We start from the raw sequence: 18278 nt of genomic DNA, 5'->3' as shown, positions 1-18278 counted from the left end.
CATTCTTCTCTGCAGATCCTCAAGCTCTGTCAGGTTGTATGGGGAGTGTTGCTGCACAGCTATTTTCAGGTCCATCCATGTTCGATCGGGTTCGGGCTCTGGCTGGGCGACTCAAGGACATTCAGAGACTTGTCTCGAAGCCACTCCTGCGCTGTCTTAGCTGTGTGCGTAGGGTCGTTGTCCTGTTGGAAAGTGAACCTTCGCCCCAGTCTGAGGTCCAGAGCGCTCAAGGATCTCTCTGTACTTTGCTCCGTTCATCTTTCCCGCGATCCTAACTAGTCTCCCAGTCTCTGCCGCTGAAAAACATCCCCACAGCATGATGCTGCCACCACCATGCTTCACCTTAGGGATGGTGCAAGGTTTCCTCCAGAGGTGACACTTGGCATTCAGGCCAAGGAGTCAGACCAGAGAATCTTGTCATAATGGGGTGTTGTGTGTAGATTCATTGAGAATATATATATTTTAAAATCCATTTTGGAAGAAGGCTGTAACGTAACAATGTGGAAAAAGTCAAGCGGTCTGAATATTTTCCGACTGTACTGTATCTGCCTTTTTTTTTTAGAGGTGGAATGGAAAAACAGCTTTTTTTCACTCAAATTACGCTCCAAAGGATTAACATATACTCTAAATTATGATTTCTTACCTAAATATTAAAGTTACAATTATTTAGCAGCATTTTATTTGTGGTTTACATAACCACAAAAGCAACTACATCCTCTATAAATACAGTACAAAGTATACTGAACAAAAATATAAATGCAACATGCAACAATTTCATAGATTAAATTTTTTTAAATGTATGAAATGTATGAGTTACAGTTCATATGATTCAGTTGAAATAAACTCATTAGGCCCTAATCTATGGATTTCACATGACTGGGAATACAGACATGCATCTGGAAGTCATAGATACCTTAACAAATAAATGGACCTCAGGATCTCGTCATGGTATCTCTGTGCATTCAAGTTGCCATCGATAAAATGCAATTGTGTTCATTGCCTGTAGTTTATGCTTGCCCAAACCATAACCCCACCGCCACCATGGGGCACTCTGCAATATTAAAGCTGATTTCCCCCCCCCCCCCCCCAAAAAAAATAAATGTAACATTTAAGCAGTGGCAGCTCCATACTTTCAAAGCAGCCCTCTCATCTCTCTTTTACACAGGAGCGCACCAGATCCTTTGATGGCTTCAACATGCATTCCCTGGAGAACTCTCTCATTGACATCATGAGGGCCGAGCAAGATACCCTGAAAGGTAAGATAACAATCACAAAACCACCAGGATAGCATGTCCGGTCACAATATTGATGCTAGCGGCCATATCTAAAAACCTTTTGTCCTTCAAATCTGCTGCAAGGTCATCTAGGACGGGCGTCTGTCTGCTGCCCCACAGCCATGTCCGACGACTGCTGATTTGAGCCTTCCTTTCAGTGGCACTAGAGTGGACTAGACAGTGAAGAGTGTAGGCTTATGTAGGCTAGGCTATTCTACAGAGAGTGCAAATGGAAATATTGAACGGGGTTCACAGGATGACAGAAAGGACACGAGCTCAGTTGGATAACAAAGCAAGCATTATATCATGTAGGAATTATCAGGGAAATCATTACCATGTTTATCTCTCAATACCACAAGGATGACGGCGTTTGGTCTAGTGGGTCTTCGTTAGCGTTTGGTCTAGTGGGTCTTCGTTAGCCTAGCGGTTAAGAGCGTTGTGTCAGTGACCAAAAGGTTGCTTGTTTGAATCGCCGAGACGACTAGGTGAATAATCTGTTGACGTGCCCTTGAACAAGGCACTTAACTCTTGCTCTTGTAAGTCACTCTGGAGAAGATCTTCTGCTAAATGACAAATGTAAAATATAGTGCTGTAGTTTGGTAGCGGGGCCGCCTTTGAATGCAGCAACTAATCGTTGTCAAATTCATTAGAGGCTAATTCATTGAGTATTACTCCAGATTTGATATAATCTGATTTATGGTTCATGAGAAGATTTCTGAAGTATTTTTGGCCTATTTTAGCCTATTAGTGTATGTGCTAATATGCATTTACTTAGTCCAAAGACCAAATTTGCAGTGAATCTTACATTTAGTCCATGAAGATTTATAATGATTATTTTAAGCATTAGCGGTACACAGTCAAAAAAGTAAATTGTTAAGCGTTTCCTAATTTTTTTAACGATATCAATGCCAAACTTAACATGGTTCGTCATGGTAATGTCTTTGACCTTCAAGTTTCAATTTGGTAGGCCATTGTTTAGTAGATTTGCAAAGGTTTTAAATGGACACGGAAAATCTGATTTCTGATTTATCAATAACTCAAACTAAGTTAGATGTACCCTGGGTCTACATACTGGTTTTATTTGGACTTATAGCATATTGGTTTTATTTGGACTCCTAGCATACTGGTTTTATTTGGACTCCTAGCATACTGGTTTTATTTGGACTTATTGTTCATAAGAAGTATTTCAAAGGTTTTCAAAAATGTCAAAGATGGAGCTAAATCTACCTTATGGTGGTGGCGTGGGAGGTGTTACTTGTCCCTTTTTAGAGTTTTCATAGCTGCAGTTGTGAAGTGTTTGTTGATTGGATAGTATTATGGGGAAAATACTATCCAATCAAGCGCTCCCAGCAGTCTATCTGTTGTCCATCTGGTTTGTGATGCAAACGTCCCAAACCAGAAAGTTCCTGTTGTCAGTCAGGATGACCTATTGTATTACTACTCCAAGTGGTGTTTGTCTGGGGAAGAATTAATTAGAGGGAGTAGCCTGGGTGGCGTTTCTGTTTAACCTCTCTTGGGTACGTGAGACGTTAGCGTCCCACCTCTTCAACAGCCAGTGAAACTGCTGGGCGCCAAATTCAAATACAGAAATACTCATTATAAAAATTCAGAAAACAAAACATATTTTACATAGGTTTAAAGATTAACTTCTTGTGAATCCAACCACGGTGTCAGATTTAAAATAAAATAAAATGCTTTATGGCGAAAGCATACCTTACGATTATTTGAGAACATAGCCCAGTAGACAAATCATTACAAACAGTAACCAGCCAAGTAGAAGAGTTACACAAGTCAGAAATAGAGATAAAATGAATCCCTTACCTTTGATGATCTTCATATGGTTGCACTCAGTAGACATTCATTTACTCAATAAATGTTCCTTTTGTTCGATAAAGTCTCTTTATATCCAAAAACCTCCGTTTTGTTCGTGTTTCTTTCGTAATCCGCAGGCTCAAACGCAGTCAAAACAGGCAGACAAAAAATCCAAATTGTATCTGTATAGTTCATAGAAATGTCAAATTATGTTTATATTCAATCCTCAGGTTGTTTTTAGCCTAAATAATCGATAATATTTCAACCGGACAATAACGTTGTCAATATAAAAGGTAAACAAGAAAGGCACTCTCTGTTGTGCGCATGAAAAAGCTCTGTGACACTTTAGGGTCCACTCATGAGGAATAAGAGCAGTCTAAATTTTTCAGAATACAAGCCTGAAACAATTTCTAAAGACTGTTGACATCTAGTGGAAGGCATAGGAACTGCAATTTGAGTCCTAAGTCAATGGATACTGTAATGGCATTGAATAGAAAACTACTACTACAAAAAAAAAAAAAGACTTCCCAAATTGATTTTTCTCAGGTTTTCGCCTGACAAATCAGTTCTGTGATACTCAGACACTATTTTAACAGTTTTAGAAACTTTAGAGTGTTTTCTATCCAAATCTACCAGTTATATGCATATCATATCCTCTGCGCCCGAGAAGCAGGCAGTTTAATTTGGGCATGCTTTTCATTCAAAATTCCGAATGTTGCCCCCTACCCTAGAGAAGTTAACTGCCCTCATAGCTTGTGTATGCATTTATTTGTTTTATACCTCTCTATTCAGCTGTTAACTTCTTATGGCTGCAAGCCCTAAGTCGGGATCAATATGACAACAGCCACTTCAAGTGCAGGGCGTGAAATTCAAAATATATTTTTTTGAAATATTTAACTTTCACACATTAACAAGTCCAATACAGCAAATGAAAGGTACACATCTTGTGAATCCAGCCAACATGTCCGATTTTGAAAAATGTTTTACAGCGAAAACAGCACGTATATTTATGTTAGCTCACCACCAAATACAAAAAAGCACTAACATTTTTCACAGCATAGGTAGCATGCACAAAGCCAACCTAACCAAGAACCAACCAAACAAACCAACAAACAACTTCATCAGATGACAGTCTTATAACATGTTATTCAATAAATCTATGTTTTGTTTGAAAAATGTGCATATTTCAGGTATAAATCATAGTTTACATTGCAGCTACAATCAGAAATTGCACCGATAGCAGCCAGAATAATTACAGACACCAACGTCAAATACCTAAATACTCATCATAAAACATTTCTGAAAAATCGATGGTGTACAGCAAATTAAAGACAAACGTCTTGTGAATCCAGCCAATATTTCCGATTTTTTTAAAAGTGTTTTACAGCGAAAACACAATATAGCATTATATTAGCTTACTACAATAGCCAGAAACACAAGCCATTTCCCAGTAGCAAAAGTTAGCGATCGTAACAAACCAGCAAAAGATATATAATTTTTGACTAACCTTGATAAGCTTCATCAGATGACAGTCCTATAACATCAGGTTATACATACACTTATGTTTTGTTCGAAAATGTGCATATTTAGAGCTGAAATCAGTGGTTATACATTGTGCTAACGTAGCATCTTTTTCCCACAACGTCCGGATATTTTTCTGACACTTTTTCTGACACACACATATTCTGACCAAATAACTATTCATAAACATAACTAAAAAATACATGTTGTATAGGAAATGATAAACTAGTTCTTAATGCAATCGCCGTGTTAGAATTCTAAAAATAACTTCATTACCATATGCAGTTTACGTTATGGCGAGAGAGTACCCAAAACCTGGCCGCAAACGACTAGTTCACATGTACGACAGATATAGAATGTCCTCTTCTCCAGTCAATTAGCACGGAAAGCTAGCAAAGTGGCGCTAAGCTCTCCTTCCTGAACAAAGGCACACAACGCAACACGCCTAACGTCCCGAAAAAATTTCAATAATCTAATGAAACTATATTGAAAAAACATACTTTACGATGATATTGTCACATGTATCAAATAAAAATCAAAGCCGGAGATATTAGTCGTCTATAACGACAGCTGTACAGAAGGCAAATTCAGGTCCCTTCGCGCGCTCTCCAGAAAACAGGAAACTGGTAACACGTCATGCCAAGAGCTATTATGCGACATCAGATCAAGTTACACACTCAATTTCTTCTCTCACTCCTTGTCGACATCTAGTGGAAGACGTATGAAGTGCATCTAAACGAATAAATATCAAGGACTTTAATAGGCAGCCCCTAGAAGAGAGCATCGATTTCAGATTTTTTTCCTGTCAGGAAGTTTGCTGCAAAATGAGTTCTGTTTTACTCACAGATATAATTCAAACGGTTTTAGAAACTAGAGAGTGTTTTCTATCCAATAGTAATAATAGTATGCATATTGTACGAGCAGGAATTGAGTACGAGGCCGTTTGAAATGGGCACCTTTAATCCGGCTACTCAATACTGCCCCTGCAGCCCAAACAGGTTAAACCACAGTGAAACACAACTTTGGCGAACATCTGAGAGGCGAAGAGCCTGAAGTGATGAGTTGTTGTTCTCAATCTAGTTTGAGCTGATTTAGTGCCTTAACGCTCCCAGTGCTACGTGCCAGCTACAGAGGGTTAGAGATGCAGAGGAAAACATCATTATGATGCATCATTCCATCTCGCCACTGTCTCCAGGGCAACGTGTTTCTACACTACAAAGATCCACACAGATGAAGGGTTTACTGCTCCCACTTTGTGCTGTCCCTACTGGGGTGAGCTCCAAGGGTACCAAGCAGCACCCCGACCCCTAATTGAAAAGAATGACCCGACCCTCAAACATGAAACACGCTGCTCTGCAGAACAGATGAAAAGGAAGGAGGGGGAAATCGACTGTAGAAGTGGCTTTGAATCGATTCCAGCATTGTCCTCTGTTGACTGAAAACAGTACTCTGTTCCCTGAAAAGTTGTCTCTGTGTCACCACTGACTACTGAGCCGTTCCACCACCCTGCCCGCTCGCTCTCTCTCTCATTCTCTCTGATTTGATGCGGGGGAGGGGCTTGGAGAATTTGTGTGACGGAACACACCAATCACTGAACACTACCAACCCTCTCCCTCTCCACATTTTTGTTTCAACCCTAAACTGGTTCACCTGATTCAATTAGTCAAAGGCTTGATGATTAGTTGACTAATTGAATCGGGAGTGCCAGTTTATTTTTTAAATAAAAATGTGAAATGTCTGGGGGGGGGGGGCCCGATGAAAGGTCTGGGAAACCCTACACTAGTCCACTACAGTCACAATGGGTTTACTATTAGTGTTCCTCTCATCCCCTCCACCAAGACACCCCAGCATGGCACAGTTCAACTCTCAAGTACATTTGGCAGGAGGTCGGGAGGAACCGGGAATGTGCCAGCGAGCAGGCGGCTGAGAGATAGATGATGTGGGCTAATGTAACCAGAGCTCGTTTTGTGTGTTTGGTTGTGACAATCTCTTAACGATGTACACTCCACTCTCTAGGTCGCCTAGGATTCACCCATCCAGGGGGAGATAGTCCTCTGCCCATAAATGGTACGTAAAAAAGGGTTTGTTAACATTAGTGCTCTTTATGCCCAACCCATGCTAATGGATGGAAGGTGAAACAAGCCATTTGGTAACATAGTCAACAAGATTAGCAGCACCATGTTTGTACTTTGCATGCTCTTGAGGGACCAGTGTGGATTTCCTTCTCTGTGTTCCACTCTTCTTATTCCATTAGTTCTTTTAATGGTTGATGTGGATTTATTAAATAAGGATTTAGTAATATAGATTCATTATTTCATTTTAAATTGCATAGCTAAACACGTTTTAATGTCGTGTAATCCCTCACCTAAGGCAGTGTATCTATCCCATTTGCATTCAGTCGTCAGATCTCTTTTGCCTGTGCAATGAAGGAACTAAGCTCTGAGTATTTGTGTTCTTTAATTTTTTTGGAATAAAACCTATTGCCTAGAGATGTTAGTCTAACCATTTCTCAGTACGTTGTGTTGCGTATTTCCTTCAACATTATGTGACATTTCCTGTTATAGTTCGTTATATTGAATCAGTGCATGATTCACTTCTTTCCTGTATGCGGACACGAATAGCGTAGGCTAGTTGTAGCTACGAAGGTAGACTAAATCTAATCTCTTTAACTACAGCTTCCTCAACTGCAGTTTGATATACATAAGCCGAAATGCAACTGAAAGCTCAGTGATCCACCATGGACTCTCTCCTTGAGCCTCAGTGTTATATTGGTCCAACAGGACAGATGGTGGTTCTGCATGAATGCCGTTCAGAGGGTACTACCAGTCTCAGAGAGGCAGTCACACCAGCTGATAGTTACTCTGTAGAACACACACCAGAGAGTGTGTATAACCACCCTCCACTGACTTCCTAAAGACCTTCTCTGTATCTGGCCTAGGAAAGGAGAGTGTGTCTGAGATCCTCGTATGCCCGGAGACGTGTATAAACGTGACTGCACAGGAAACCAAGTTTTAATGTCACATGCGCAAGTACAGTGAAATGCCTTTCTTGACAGCTCACCAATGGAGTAATCAATAACGATGTAGCACAACAAGGTAGAAGAAAAACCCACAATATAAAACTAAGAAATCAGGGGTGAATGTTCAATACAAGCTCATCTGTCTGCCACGTAACCTGGAGCACTGAGGAGGCAACATAGTACCAATCACATGGAGGATGTGACTGAGAAGGAGAGGGCATGTGTTGTGAACGAAAGAATGGATAATATCTGTCATTCCTGGTCACTGTTGGTGTTATTTTGTTATTTTACATGCAGCAAGGAATTATGGGAGGAGACGAGGTAAATAATTTTATTTTATTTTTTCCCCCTCAAACTGGCATAGAAAGACCCGGTCTTTTGCGTCCATGTCCAGTATTTCTGAAGGGGGACAGTATGTGTTTGCATGTAGATGTTGTGGTTTGTTGTTGGTCTATGTGTTTGATCTGGCATGTTGTTTGGGTGTTTTCAGCTCTAAGAGCTTTTGTCTGTGGTGTTGTGGTCGTCAGCATTGCATATTTCTTTGTACAGTACGACACACACAGTGTACAGACTCAGGGCTAACTCGCTTACATAATTGGTCATAAAGGTGCTCGTCTCTGTTGCTTGGTTAGGAATAAGGCTGGGGTGGATTAACCTCCAGGACATAGGGCGGGAACAATATTTAGCTTCTGCTGCTGCCATAGGCTTAGCTGCAGGTGTGTGTGTGCGCGAACACCCAGCTGAGCGAGTAGCCAAATGAGCTGATATGGGTATGGCTGGTGTGGAGGAGGGAGAGAGAGGTATCCCTGGCTCAGTCCCTCTCAAACAGCACAGCAGGGCTACTTGTAAAGGACCTTAATGTAGCACTGGCACTCAATGAATCAGGTGAATTACTGGAAAATAGACACATTGTTATAGCTAGTATTGCTTGACAATACGATACCTAACCATGTAATAACATTCATGTTGATAAACCTAAGTAATAAATTAAAAAGTATCCGTTGTGTTACATCTTTATGCAATCTGTCATGGACTGACTGTTGTCTCCTCTCTCTTCTCGTCCCCTCTTCCCTCTCTCTCTCTCTCTCTCTCTCCTCGTCCCCTCTTCCCTCTCTCTCTCTCTCTCTCTCCCTTCTCATCCCCTCTTCCCTCCTCTCTCTCCTCAGGTCACTCTTCCCTGTTCCCCATGGAGGATGGTTTCCCTGACGATGAGCGTGGTGAGCAGAGCCTGCCTGGCCTTGGCTCGCCCCACTGCTTCCCCCACCAGAATGGGGAGCGTGTTGAGCGTTACTCCCGCAAGGTCTTTGTCGGTGGCCTCCCGCCAGATATTGATGAAGGTAACCTTTACAACACTGCAGACCACGTTCACATAGGCAGAGGTGCTGTGACCACGCTATGATGATGCTTTGACTGGGCTGAACACCTGGTTGATCGGGTAGAGGTGGATACAATGTGGATATCTTCATGGCCAGTAGTCACAGGGTTACATGACTGATGTTGAAGACCAGTCCCTCTGTGACCAATTTTGGCTGTAGACTTTCACCAAGCAGCACTGCTCTACCATAGCAAGTATTGTGTTATTTAGTTTCTGCCCACTTCCTGTTGCTTCCTGAGGTCTTTGGCTCGCGAATAGGCATAGTTCTAGTACATTCTCTGTTATAAGTAGTGTAGGACATCTCTCAGGTGTGATCAGTGTTGCTGGCAGAAGACTAGAGAACAGCTGAGGCTACCATCTGCTCTGCTTTAATCTCCCTGTTTAATGTTACTCCCTCTGGTAGAGCCCACTAATGTTACCAGGGACTCCCTCTGGTAGAGCCCACTAATGTTACCAGGGACTACATCTGGTAGAGCCCACTAATGTTACCAGGGACTACATCTGGTAGAGCCCACTAATGTTACCAGGGACTCCCTCTGGTAGAGCCCACTAATGTTACCAGGGGCTCCCTCTGGTAGAGCCCACTAATGTTACCAGGGACTCCCTCTGGTAGAGCCCACTAATGTTACCAGGGACTCCCTCTGGTAGAGCCCACTAATGTTACCAGGGACTCCCTCTGGTAGAGCCCACTAATGTTACCAGGGACTCCCTCTGGTAGAGCCCACTAATGTTACCAGGGACTCCCTCTGGTAGAGCCCACTAATGTTACCAGGGACTCCCTCTGGTAGAGCCCACTAATGTTACCAGGGACTCCCTCTGGTAGAGCCCACTAATGTTACCAGGGACTCCCTCTGGTAGAGCCCACTAATGTTACCAGGGACTCCCTCTGGTAGAGCCCACTAATGTTACCAGGGACTCCCTCTGGTAGAGCCCACTAATGTTACCAGGGACTCCCTCTGGTAGAGCCCACTAATGTTACCAGGGACTCCCTCTGGTAGAGCCCACTAATGTTACCAGGGACTCCCTCTGGTAGAGCCCACTAATGTTACCAGGGACTCCCTCTGGTAGAGCCCACTAATGTTACCATTGACTCCCTCTGGTAGAGCCCACTAATGTTACCAGGGACTCCCTCTGGTAGAGCCCACTAATGTTACCATGGACTCCCTCTGGTAGAGCCCACTAATGTTACCAGGGACTCCCTCTGGTAGAGCCCACTAATGTTACCAGGGACTCCCTCTGGTAGAGCCCACTAATGTTACCAGGGACTCCCTCTGGTAGAGCCCACTAATGTTACCAGGGACTCCCTCTGGTAGAGTGCACTAAGAACAGTCATCTGATGACACACACCTTATCACAGTGCAATTGTTTAATGTTTTTTGTTTGCTTTTTCACTTTTAGACGAAATAACTGCAAGTTTCCGTCGCTTTGGACATCTCTTTGTGGACTGGCCTCACAAGGCAGAGAGCAAATCTTACTTTCCCCCGAAAGGTGAGTCACGTGACAAGTCTGCCCTTTTATTGTCAGCCACATGCAGCATTGTCATCAAAATGTGTTATCAGAGTTTATTATTGATGTCTTTAATAGTTTGATTTGTTAAAAATAAAGTCGTGAGCAGAGCGGTCATAACATTTGCAGTCATTTCCAGCCACAGACAGCGAATGAAACGGTCGAGATCAGAGTTAAGTCCTCTAGTGGTCTCTGTGACATGGTTCTGTGCAGACGGTTTAAGTGGTGTCTGTTTTGTCCTGTAGGTTATGCCTTCCTGCTGTTCCAGGATGAGAGCTCTGTGCAGGCCCTGATTGAAGCCTGTATTGAAGAGGACGGCAAGCTCTACCTGTGTGTGTCCAGCCCCACCATCAAAGACAAGCCGGTGAATACACACCATCTGCTCCCTTCTTTAACTCTTATTATGAAACAGCTCAAGATGCGTTTTGTTGGCATGGAGACGTGACATGGCCAACATCGAGATGTGACATGGTCGACATCGAGACATAACATGAAAGACATGGCCAACATCGAGACATAACATGGCCAACATGGGCGACATGGCCAACATGGGCGACAAGATAGACATGACAGACATGACAGACATGACAGACATGACAGACATGACAGACATGACAGACATGGCAGACGTGGCCAACATCGAGACATGACGTGGCCAACATCGAGACATGACGTGGCCGACGTGGTCGACGACGTGACGTGGCCGACGTCGAGACGTGTCTCTCCGTGACGTGGCCGACATAACAAGACAGACATGGCCGACATCGAGACATGACATGTAACATGTCTCTCTGTGTGTGACAGGTCCAGATCCGTCCCTGGAACCTGAACGACAGTGACTTTGTGATGGACGGCTCCCAGCCTCTGGACCCCAGGAAGACCATCTTTGTGGGTGGGGTGCCACGCCCTCTCCGTGCAGGTAACCTTTTGACCCTAGTCAGCTAAAGCACCGTTTCCATTGGCACTTTAGTCCTATTATGCATCCCAAATGGCATTCTATTCCCTATATTGGGCACTACTTTTTACCAGGGCCCATAGGACATTTGGGACACAGACATGTATCCACTACGGCGTATTAAAAGCTGTTAGATTAGTGCTGCATTTCATCACGTCAGCATGCACACAGTATGTAATGGAGGAGAAGGGAATTGGTAGCAACTAATAATGAAAATGGAAGCTATTTGGAACATTACGACCAAGCTCGGAGTGTTACATGAAGTGTACGAGGCTGCACCCTGGCATTGTGCCACCTCCAACCTGTTTCCCTCCGTCCACAGTGGAGCTGGCTATGATCATGGACAGGCTGTATGGAGGCGTGTGCTATGCAGGCATCGACACAGACCCGGAGCTCAAGTACCCCAAGGGAGCAGGGCGGGTCGCCTTCTCTAATCAGCAGAGCTACATTGCTGCTATCAGCGCTCGTTTTGTCCAACTGCAGCATGGAGAAATCGATAAACGGGTTAGTGAAGGCCCTCTCTTTCTCAGGCTAATACAGCATTACACAAATACGCAGAAATGTTGTACCAAACACATAAAAGGCTCCTATCTCTTGTCTTGTACATTTTTAAAAGGACAATTTGTTATTTATTGTAATGGTTTTATAGATGAAAGTAAAACATTTTGGAGCAGACATTTAACTAGCTGCCACCTGCAGAAGAATTATGCTAATTCACTCACCCGAAATCAGTCAAACTGGAATAATTGATAATGAACGTACCAACCAATCACGTCTCTACTTTGATTCTGACTTTAGAATGTTTATTGATGACCATTGTCCTAATTGGAATGTAATTGTCAATGCAATAATGTGTTGTGTTAAATCTTTAGATACAGTGCGTTAATGTAAGATGTATTCATCCGAGCTCTATTCTTTAGTGCATGTCTGACGGATGGTTTTCTTTCTACCTGTCTCTCTCTGGTCCTCCCCCTGTCTCTCTCTGGTCCTCCCCCTGGTCCTCTCTCTGTCTGCCCTCTTCCCCCCCAGGTGGAAGTGAAGCCATACGTCTTGGACGACCAGTTGTGTGATGAGTGTCAGGGAACTCGGTGCGGGGGCAAGTTTGCCCCTTTCTTCTGCGCCAACGTCACCTGTCTCCAGTATTACTGTGAATACTGCTGGGCGGCCATCCACTCACGCGCTGGTCGGGAGTTCCACAAGCCACTGGTCAAGGAGGGAGGAGACCGGCCTAGGCACATCTCCTTCCGCTGGAACTGAGAGAGAGGCAGAGGGGGGAGTAGGAGTCGCAAAATCATTGTACAAATAAATGCACTTTTCTGTTGCTGGTTCCTTTTTAACTCTAATTTGGGGAAAAAAAGCTTAATTTTAAATTAATATTTCTTTTAAAGATGAGGAAATATGTTAAGAAAGGAAAAGAAAATGTGTATCCCATGTGAAATCCCATTCTCTTGACTTTCTCCAGTTGCTTTTATATTTTATTAGAATAGAATTTGGAAAGATTAGGCTTTCAATTGTCACCTTACTATCCAATTGGTGTGTCATTGACCATCAACTTCAAAGCAGTATGTTCAGTTCAAATGTTCATCCAATAGGCTCCAGAGCAGAAGTTCATCCCATAGGCTCCAGAGCAGAAGTTCATCCAATAGGCTCCAGAGCAGAAGTTCATCCCATAGGCTCCAGAGCAGAAGTTCATCCCATAGGCTCCAGAGCAGAAGTTCATCCCATAGGCTCCAGAGCAGAAGTTCATCCCATAGGCTCCAGAGCAGAAGTTCATCCCATAGGCTCCAGAGCAGAAGTTCATCCCATAGGCTCCAGAGCAGAAGTTCATCCAATAGGCTCCAGAGCAGAAGTTCATCCCATAGGCTCCAGAGCAGATGTTAATAGCAAAGGTGTTGCTAAAGAAGAGTGCACTTATTTCTTTATTTTAGAGTGCATAATATAAAGTCTCAGTAGTTAACCAAAGCTTAATCTCAATTGGTTTGAAAAAGAAACAAGTACAGAAACTTTGATTATTTCCCAGATCAGATGTTTGAATATTTTTTTATTTTTTTTTAGAGACCATGCTAATATTTGATGTTACTTGACAAGATCCATTTCACAACAGGCGTTCTGGTTTGATCTCCATTTTGACATGCAAAAACTAATACCTCAAGCTTAGCTGCTAATGTGACGAATAAGTTAAAGTAAGCTGGTATCCCTCTTCCCTTAGGACCACAATCAAAGGGAAACGGCGTCAGCAAAAAGACACATTTTTATAGACGCTGCTTTGTCACTTCTTTATTTTTGTAATCCGACCCAAGGTTGTACTAAGAATGAACAGAGCATTTTATTGGGGAATGTATGGCGTTGGAGGTCCCTGAGACCCTCAGCGCTGGCCCGTATAGAGATAAGTGACCCCCCCTCTGTGTCTGAGGCCATGCTAGCTAGGAGAGGAGAGGCTAGTGCCTAGTTCTCATCAGGGCTGCACGTGAGCAGAAAGCCCTGTTTTTCGTGTATTATTATTGCGTTGGTGCAAATCTCCCAATCCTTTATTCACAACCGTATTCTGTTTTTAACCCCCCTCAAAAAGAGAAATGAATTACAAAAGTCAGGCTTGTCATCAACACATTTCCATCTAGAGGAGGATGCTGTTACTAGACCTGCAGACCTCTCTTCCTGTGCCCAGCCCAGCTAACTCAGCCAGTGTTCTAAGCATAAATGAAGATAGTCCATGCGATGTGCTCTACTACGTGCGTCCCACAATGCAGTTCACTCACTCAAACAAGACTGCAATAAAGAGGTTATACCTAGATGCTTTAGGGAACCAAAGTCGGCTGTGCAGTAGTGCGTAATACAGTATTTCAGTTTTTCTGAGTTAATTATTATTTTTCTTACGAAGACCAGATGGACTACATCAAACCAAAGATTGGCCTTGAATAGATAACAGTGCAGTCAAAATCCAGGAAAACACTAGTGAAAACAACTGGATTTATTCAGTTTACAGACACCCAGGATTTTTCACCAGTCAATCCCTTCATTTCCAAAGGTCAAAATGGAGACGTTTGTTGCTAGGCAGTTGTGTAACTTGAATAGGTCTGCAACAGGTTTGGGGAAATGAACACAAAAAGCTAAACAAAAGGCTCACATTTGGTTTGGTTATTATAGTCATACAGTATCTGAATAGCGTTTTAATATGTCAGGGAGGGAGTGCTGAAATAGAATTTAACACACTAGTGAAAACCGTATCCTTGTGTTGGCTTGATGGTGTTCTACTGCACCAATTCTGCACCATGACTTTAGCTTGCTGGTGTTCTACTGCACCAGTTCTACACCATGACTTTAGCTTGCTGGTGTTCTACTGCACCAGTTCTACACCATGACTTTAGCTTGCTGGTGTTCTACTGCACCATGACTTTAGCTTGCTGGTGTTCTACTGCACCAGTTCTACACCATGACTTTAGCTTGCTGGTGTTCTACTGCACCAGTTCTACACCATGACTTTAGCTTGCTGGTGTTCTACTGCACCAATTCTGCACCATGACTTTAGCTTGCTGGTGTTCTACTGCACCAGTTCTACACCATGACTTTAGCTTGATGGTGTCCTACTGCACCAGTTCTACACCATGACTTTAGCTTGCTGGTGTTCTACTGCACTAGTTTGCACCATGACTTTAGCTTGCTGGTGTTCTACTGCACCAGTTCTACACCATGACTTTAGCTTGCTGGTGTTCTACTGCACCAGTTCTACACCATGACTTTAGCTTGCTGGTGTTCTACTGCACCAGTTCTACACCATGACTTTAGCTTGCTGGTGCTCTACTGCACCAATTCTGCACCATGACTTTAGCTTGCTGGTGCTCTACTGCACCAATTCTGCACCATGACTTTAGCTTGCTGGTGTGGTGGATAAACATTTTAGTAGTTAAACACTTTTTGAAGAATTTGCTGTTAATGAGAGAAAAAAAGATTATTTTATACATGGCCTGCTGATTTTTGGTACAGTGTTTTCTAGCTAAATTATTTTGTCATGCACATATAAACATTTTATGCACTACTTTTCTAAATATTTTTTTTTTCTTCCCAACAGTCATTTTAGGCACATTTTTCACAAATGGGGAAAACTCCTTTTTGCAATACCTCAATTTTTCACATTGTGAAAGGTAGCTTTTGTACTTTTGTTACTGAGAGATCTGCATATATGGACACTTTTCATTTAACGAAAAAAATGTAGTGATTTCGATATATATTATTTTCAGTTATGCTTTTTTCTACATTTCAGTGCTGAGGAATCTTCACAACCAAGTAGCGTACGTGCATTGACGCGACTTCCGAAACGGCAGAGGAACGATCAGTGTACTGCTTAAAGGTCTTAGATCTTATACACGAGATGTTTCACAAAAATCAGATCTTAACAGCATGGCGAGGACAAAGTTGTCATTTAAAATTTGAATGTTATTGTTTAAAAAAAATGGCCATCCTAGTTGGGGAAAATGGTAACTTCTCTTTTTGGTTTCCTCACCATAGCTGGAATATAACTATTATAAGGATAATGCAAATTATGGTTCATGCTTCGGCTGAATCTCGTATCACAAGAATGGATGTTTGGTGTTTAGATATTTTAACATTTGAAAATATATATTCTTGAACTTGCCAATTAGCTCCTATTGTAATCCTTAGCATGCATGATGAAAAAAAGATAAGTACATGAATTAGCTATTGAATTTGATTGTTGTGGTTGTGCACCAGATGTTTCTCAACTTTAATTTGTTAAGGACACCCCACACCTCACTTCCCTCCCATGTGTTAATATCTTTGCCTTCTCCATACTCAGACCTCTGCAGGATGCAAAGAAAAAAAAAGATGAGAAAATAAGAAAAAAAACTAACTCTAAAATCTATTTTAGCAGTGGAGGACTTGAGCATCTTATAGGACACTGTTGAAAAGACTTGATAACTTATCTCCACTGTCTGTTGAGGTAATTCAACCTAGTTGGAGGAAGGGGAACATTAAGACTTGAATGTGATAAATGTTGCAAGTTAACTTCGAGTTGTTATGTGCAATACATTTTATTTTATTTTTTTTACTTTTTTCCAGATAAAGACTCTTTGCAATGTAATTCTTTAATGCCATTTTTAATTGCAGACATTTAAAGAAGACGTTAATATGTTTTTCAGTCATTTTCTACTGTTATTGTAATCCTTTTCATGCTGGTGTTTGTAAAAAAGAAAAAGAAATCAAACTATTTGTACTAATATAAATAATTGAAGTTATTTTTAAAACATTAAAAGGTTTTGTGCTCATTTGTTTATTTCAAGCTACTGTGATTGCATTGTAATTATTAGGTCAATAATGTATTTAGCTGTTTATTGGTATATTTTTAATTGGAATGTATAATTTTTATAATTTTGATCAGATTTTTGTTATATTTTTGAGGTGAAGCTTTTAAAGTGTCTAGTTTTTACTAATTGCTATATTGTGCTCCACAATATATGATTAACATTTTCTGAAGGAAAATAAATATTTAAATATTTGTCTGTTAATGATGTTATACTTAATGGCAAAATTTCAATAGTTTTTAACTGTGTATGGGAAGGTTGTTGTATTTATTAATAGCATTTTTTACTTAAGATATCACCTTAATTTCTATTGTCATTTCACTTTATAAGTTCCTATTTTTGTATTTTCCTTTCTAATTAAGTTATGTAATACAAAATGTCCATATTTCTAGGAGTTGGTCTGTAGCAGTGCTAGTGAAACGAAAAATAAAATTCTGTTATTTAATTGTTTGCAGCCAACTATTTATAACAGTGCATCATTTTGAAATATTTGTAATGTGAAATGTTGAATGAATAAAACTTAACTGTGATAAGGCCCATTGTGTGTTTATTTCGGTGTGGATTGTAACAGTCCGTTTTCTGTAGCGGTTTATCGGTTGCTGCTTTCATAAAGCTAGGCAGCAGCCATTGTTGGGCCCTGGCTGATAAAACCTCCAAATTAATTCAGATTTCTTTACTACACACAAGCAAATAAGGTCACAATGAGTTATGTACGTTAGGCTGTGTGTGTGTGAAAGAGCGCGAGAGAGGGAGGTAAAATGGCGACCACAAGCAGCTTTCGATAATGTCGGTATCAAAGTAACCATTAATATTTTATGAGCATATATTTTGCAACCATTGATTATTTCCTTGTCCAGGCTACGAAGTCAGTGTGTTTGTATGCCAGCTGTTACTCTGATCTTTTCAAAGACTTAGAATGTCACTATACTGCTACAGTCATACTTGCTTATCCTTGGTCATCCTATACAAGCCAGTCAATGTAAAATAGATGCATCATGCATGCTAGGGTATTGATAATACTGCAGAAATTCCATTGGATAATGAGGTGTGTCTACAAACACAGGAAGTAATCATCTTCCTCAGACTCAGCAGCTCCACCTGCCTGCTGACTGGTACATTACCAATATAAAGTATGAAACCATTGGTTGCACTACTTAGAATCCACTTTTCTGCGGTCTTCTAATAATCTGTCCAACCTGAAAAGAAAACCATTAGCTCACTACCTTTGGGACCTTGCGTGCCTTAGGTAGCAGCACTCACATTGCATGAATAGGCTAAAGTGTAAACCCATACCATTTTCTTTCAGTGTAGGCAAAACCATCTCATATCCTAGTAGAGGAGAGTGTATGCTCGCTTCGAGGCAAGCAACACTGAAGCATGCACGAGAGCAGCAGCTGTTCTGGATGACTGTGATAACGCTCTAGGTAGCCGATGTGAACAAATCCTTTAAACAAATAAACATTCACAAAGCCGCTGGGTCAGACTGATTACCAGGACATGT

At 41.6% G+C, this 18278-nt stretch overlaps 1 protein-coding gene across 3 annotated transcripts in view; it reads left to right on the top strand.

Moving 5' to 3' along the window:
* The window catches only part of LOC129868244 (cytoplasmic polyadenylation element-binding protein 4-like), a 38804-nt gene extending 21494 nt beyond the window's left edge, over window positions 1-17310 (top strand). The window contains exons 3-11 of one of the 3 annotated variants that reach the window (XM_055942045.1): window positions 1166-1256; window positions 6624-6674; window positions 7924-7947; window positions 8793-8963; window positions 10400-10489; window positions 10753-10871; window positions 11312-11426; window positions 11785-11966; window positions 12492-17310. In XM_055942045.1, the coding sequence (XP_055798020.1) occupies window positions 1166-1256; window positions 6624-6674; window positions 7924-7947; window positions 8793-8963; window positions 10400-10489; window positions 10753-10871; window positions 11312-11426; window positions 11785-11966; window positions 12492-12719 (1071 nt within the window). In that variant the 3' untranslated portion in view covers window positions 12720-17310. The remainder of the gene's footprint in view (window positions 1-1165; window positions 1257-6623; window positions 6675-7923; window positions 7948-8792; window positions 8964-10399; window positions 10490-10752; window positions 10872-11311; window positions 11427-11784; window positions 11967-12491) is intronic. The other 2 variants (XM_055942046.1, XM_055942047.1) reach the window with 2 other exon arrangements.
* The last annotated feature ends 968 nt before the right edge of the window (window positions 17311-18278 follow it).

This window comes from Salvelinus fontinalis, chromosome 13 (assembly GCF_029448725.1).
Source record: "Salvelinus fontinalis isolate EN_2023a chromosome 13, ASM2944872v1, whole genome shotgun sequence".
Classification (NCBI taxonomy): Eukaryota; Metazoa; Chordata; class Actinopteri; order Salmoniformes; family Salmonidae; genus Salvelinus; species Salvelinus fontinalis.
Note: the sequence above shows the minus strand (reverse complement) of the source record. Positions and strands in the feature narration are given on the sequence as shown.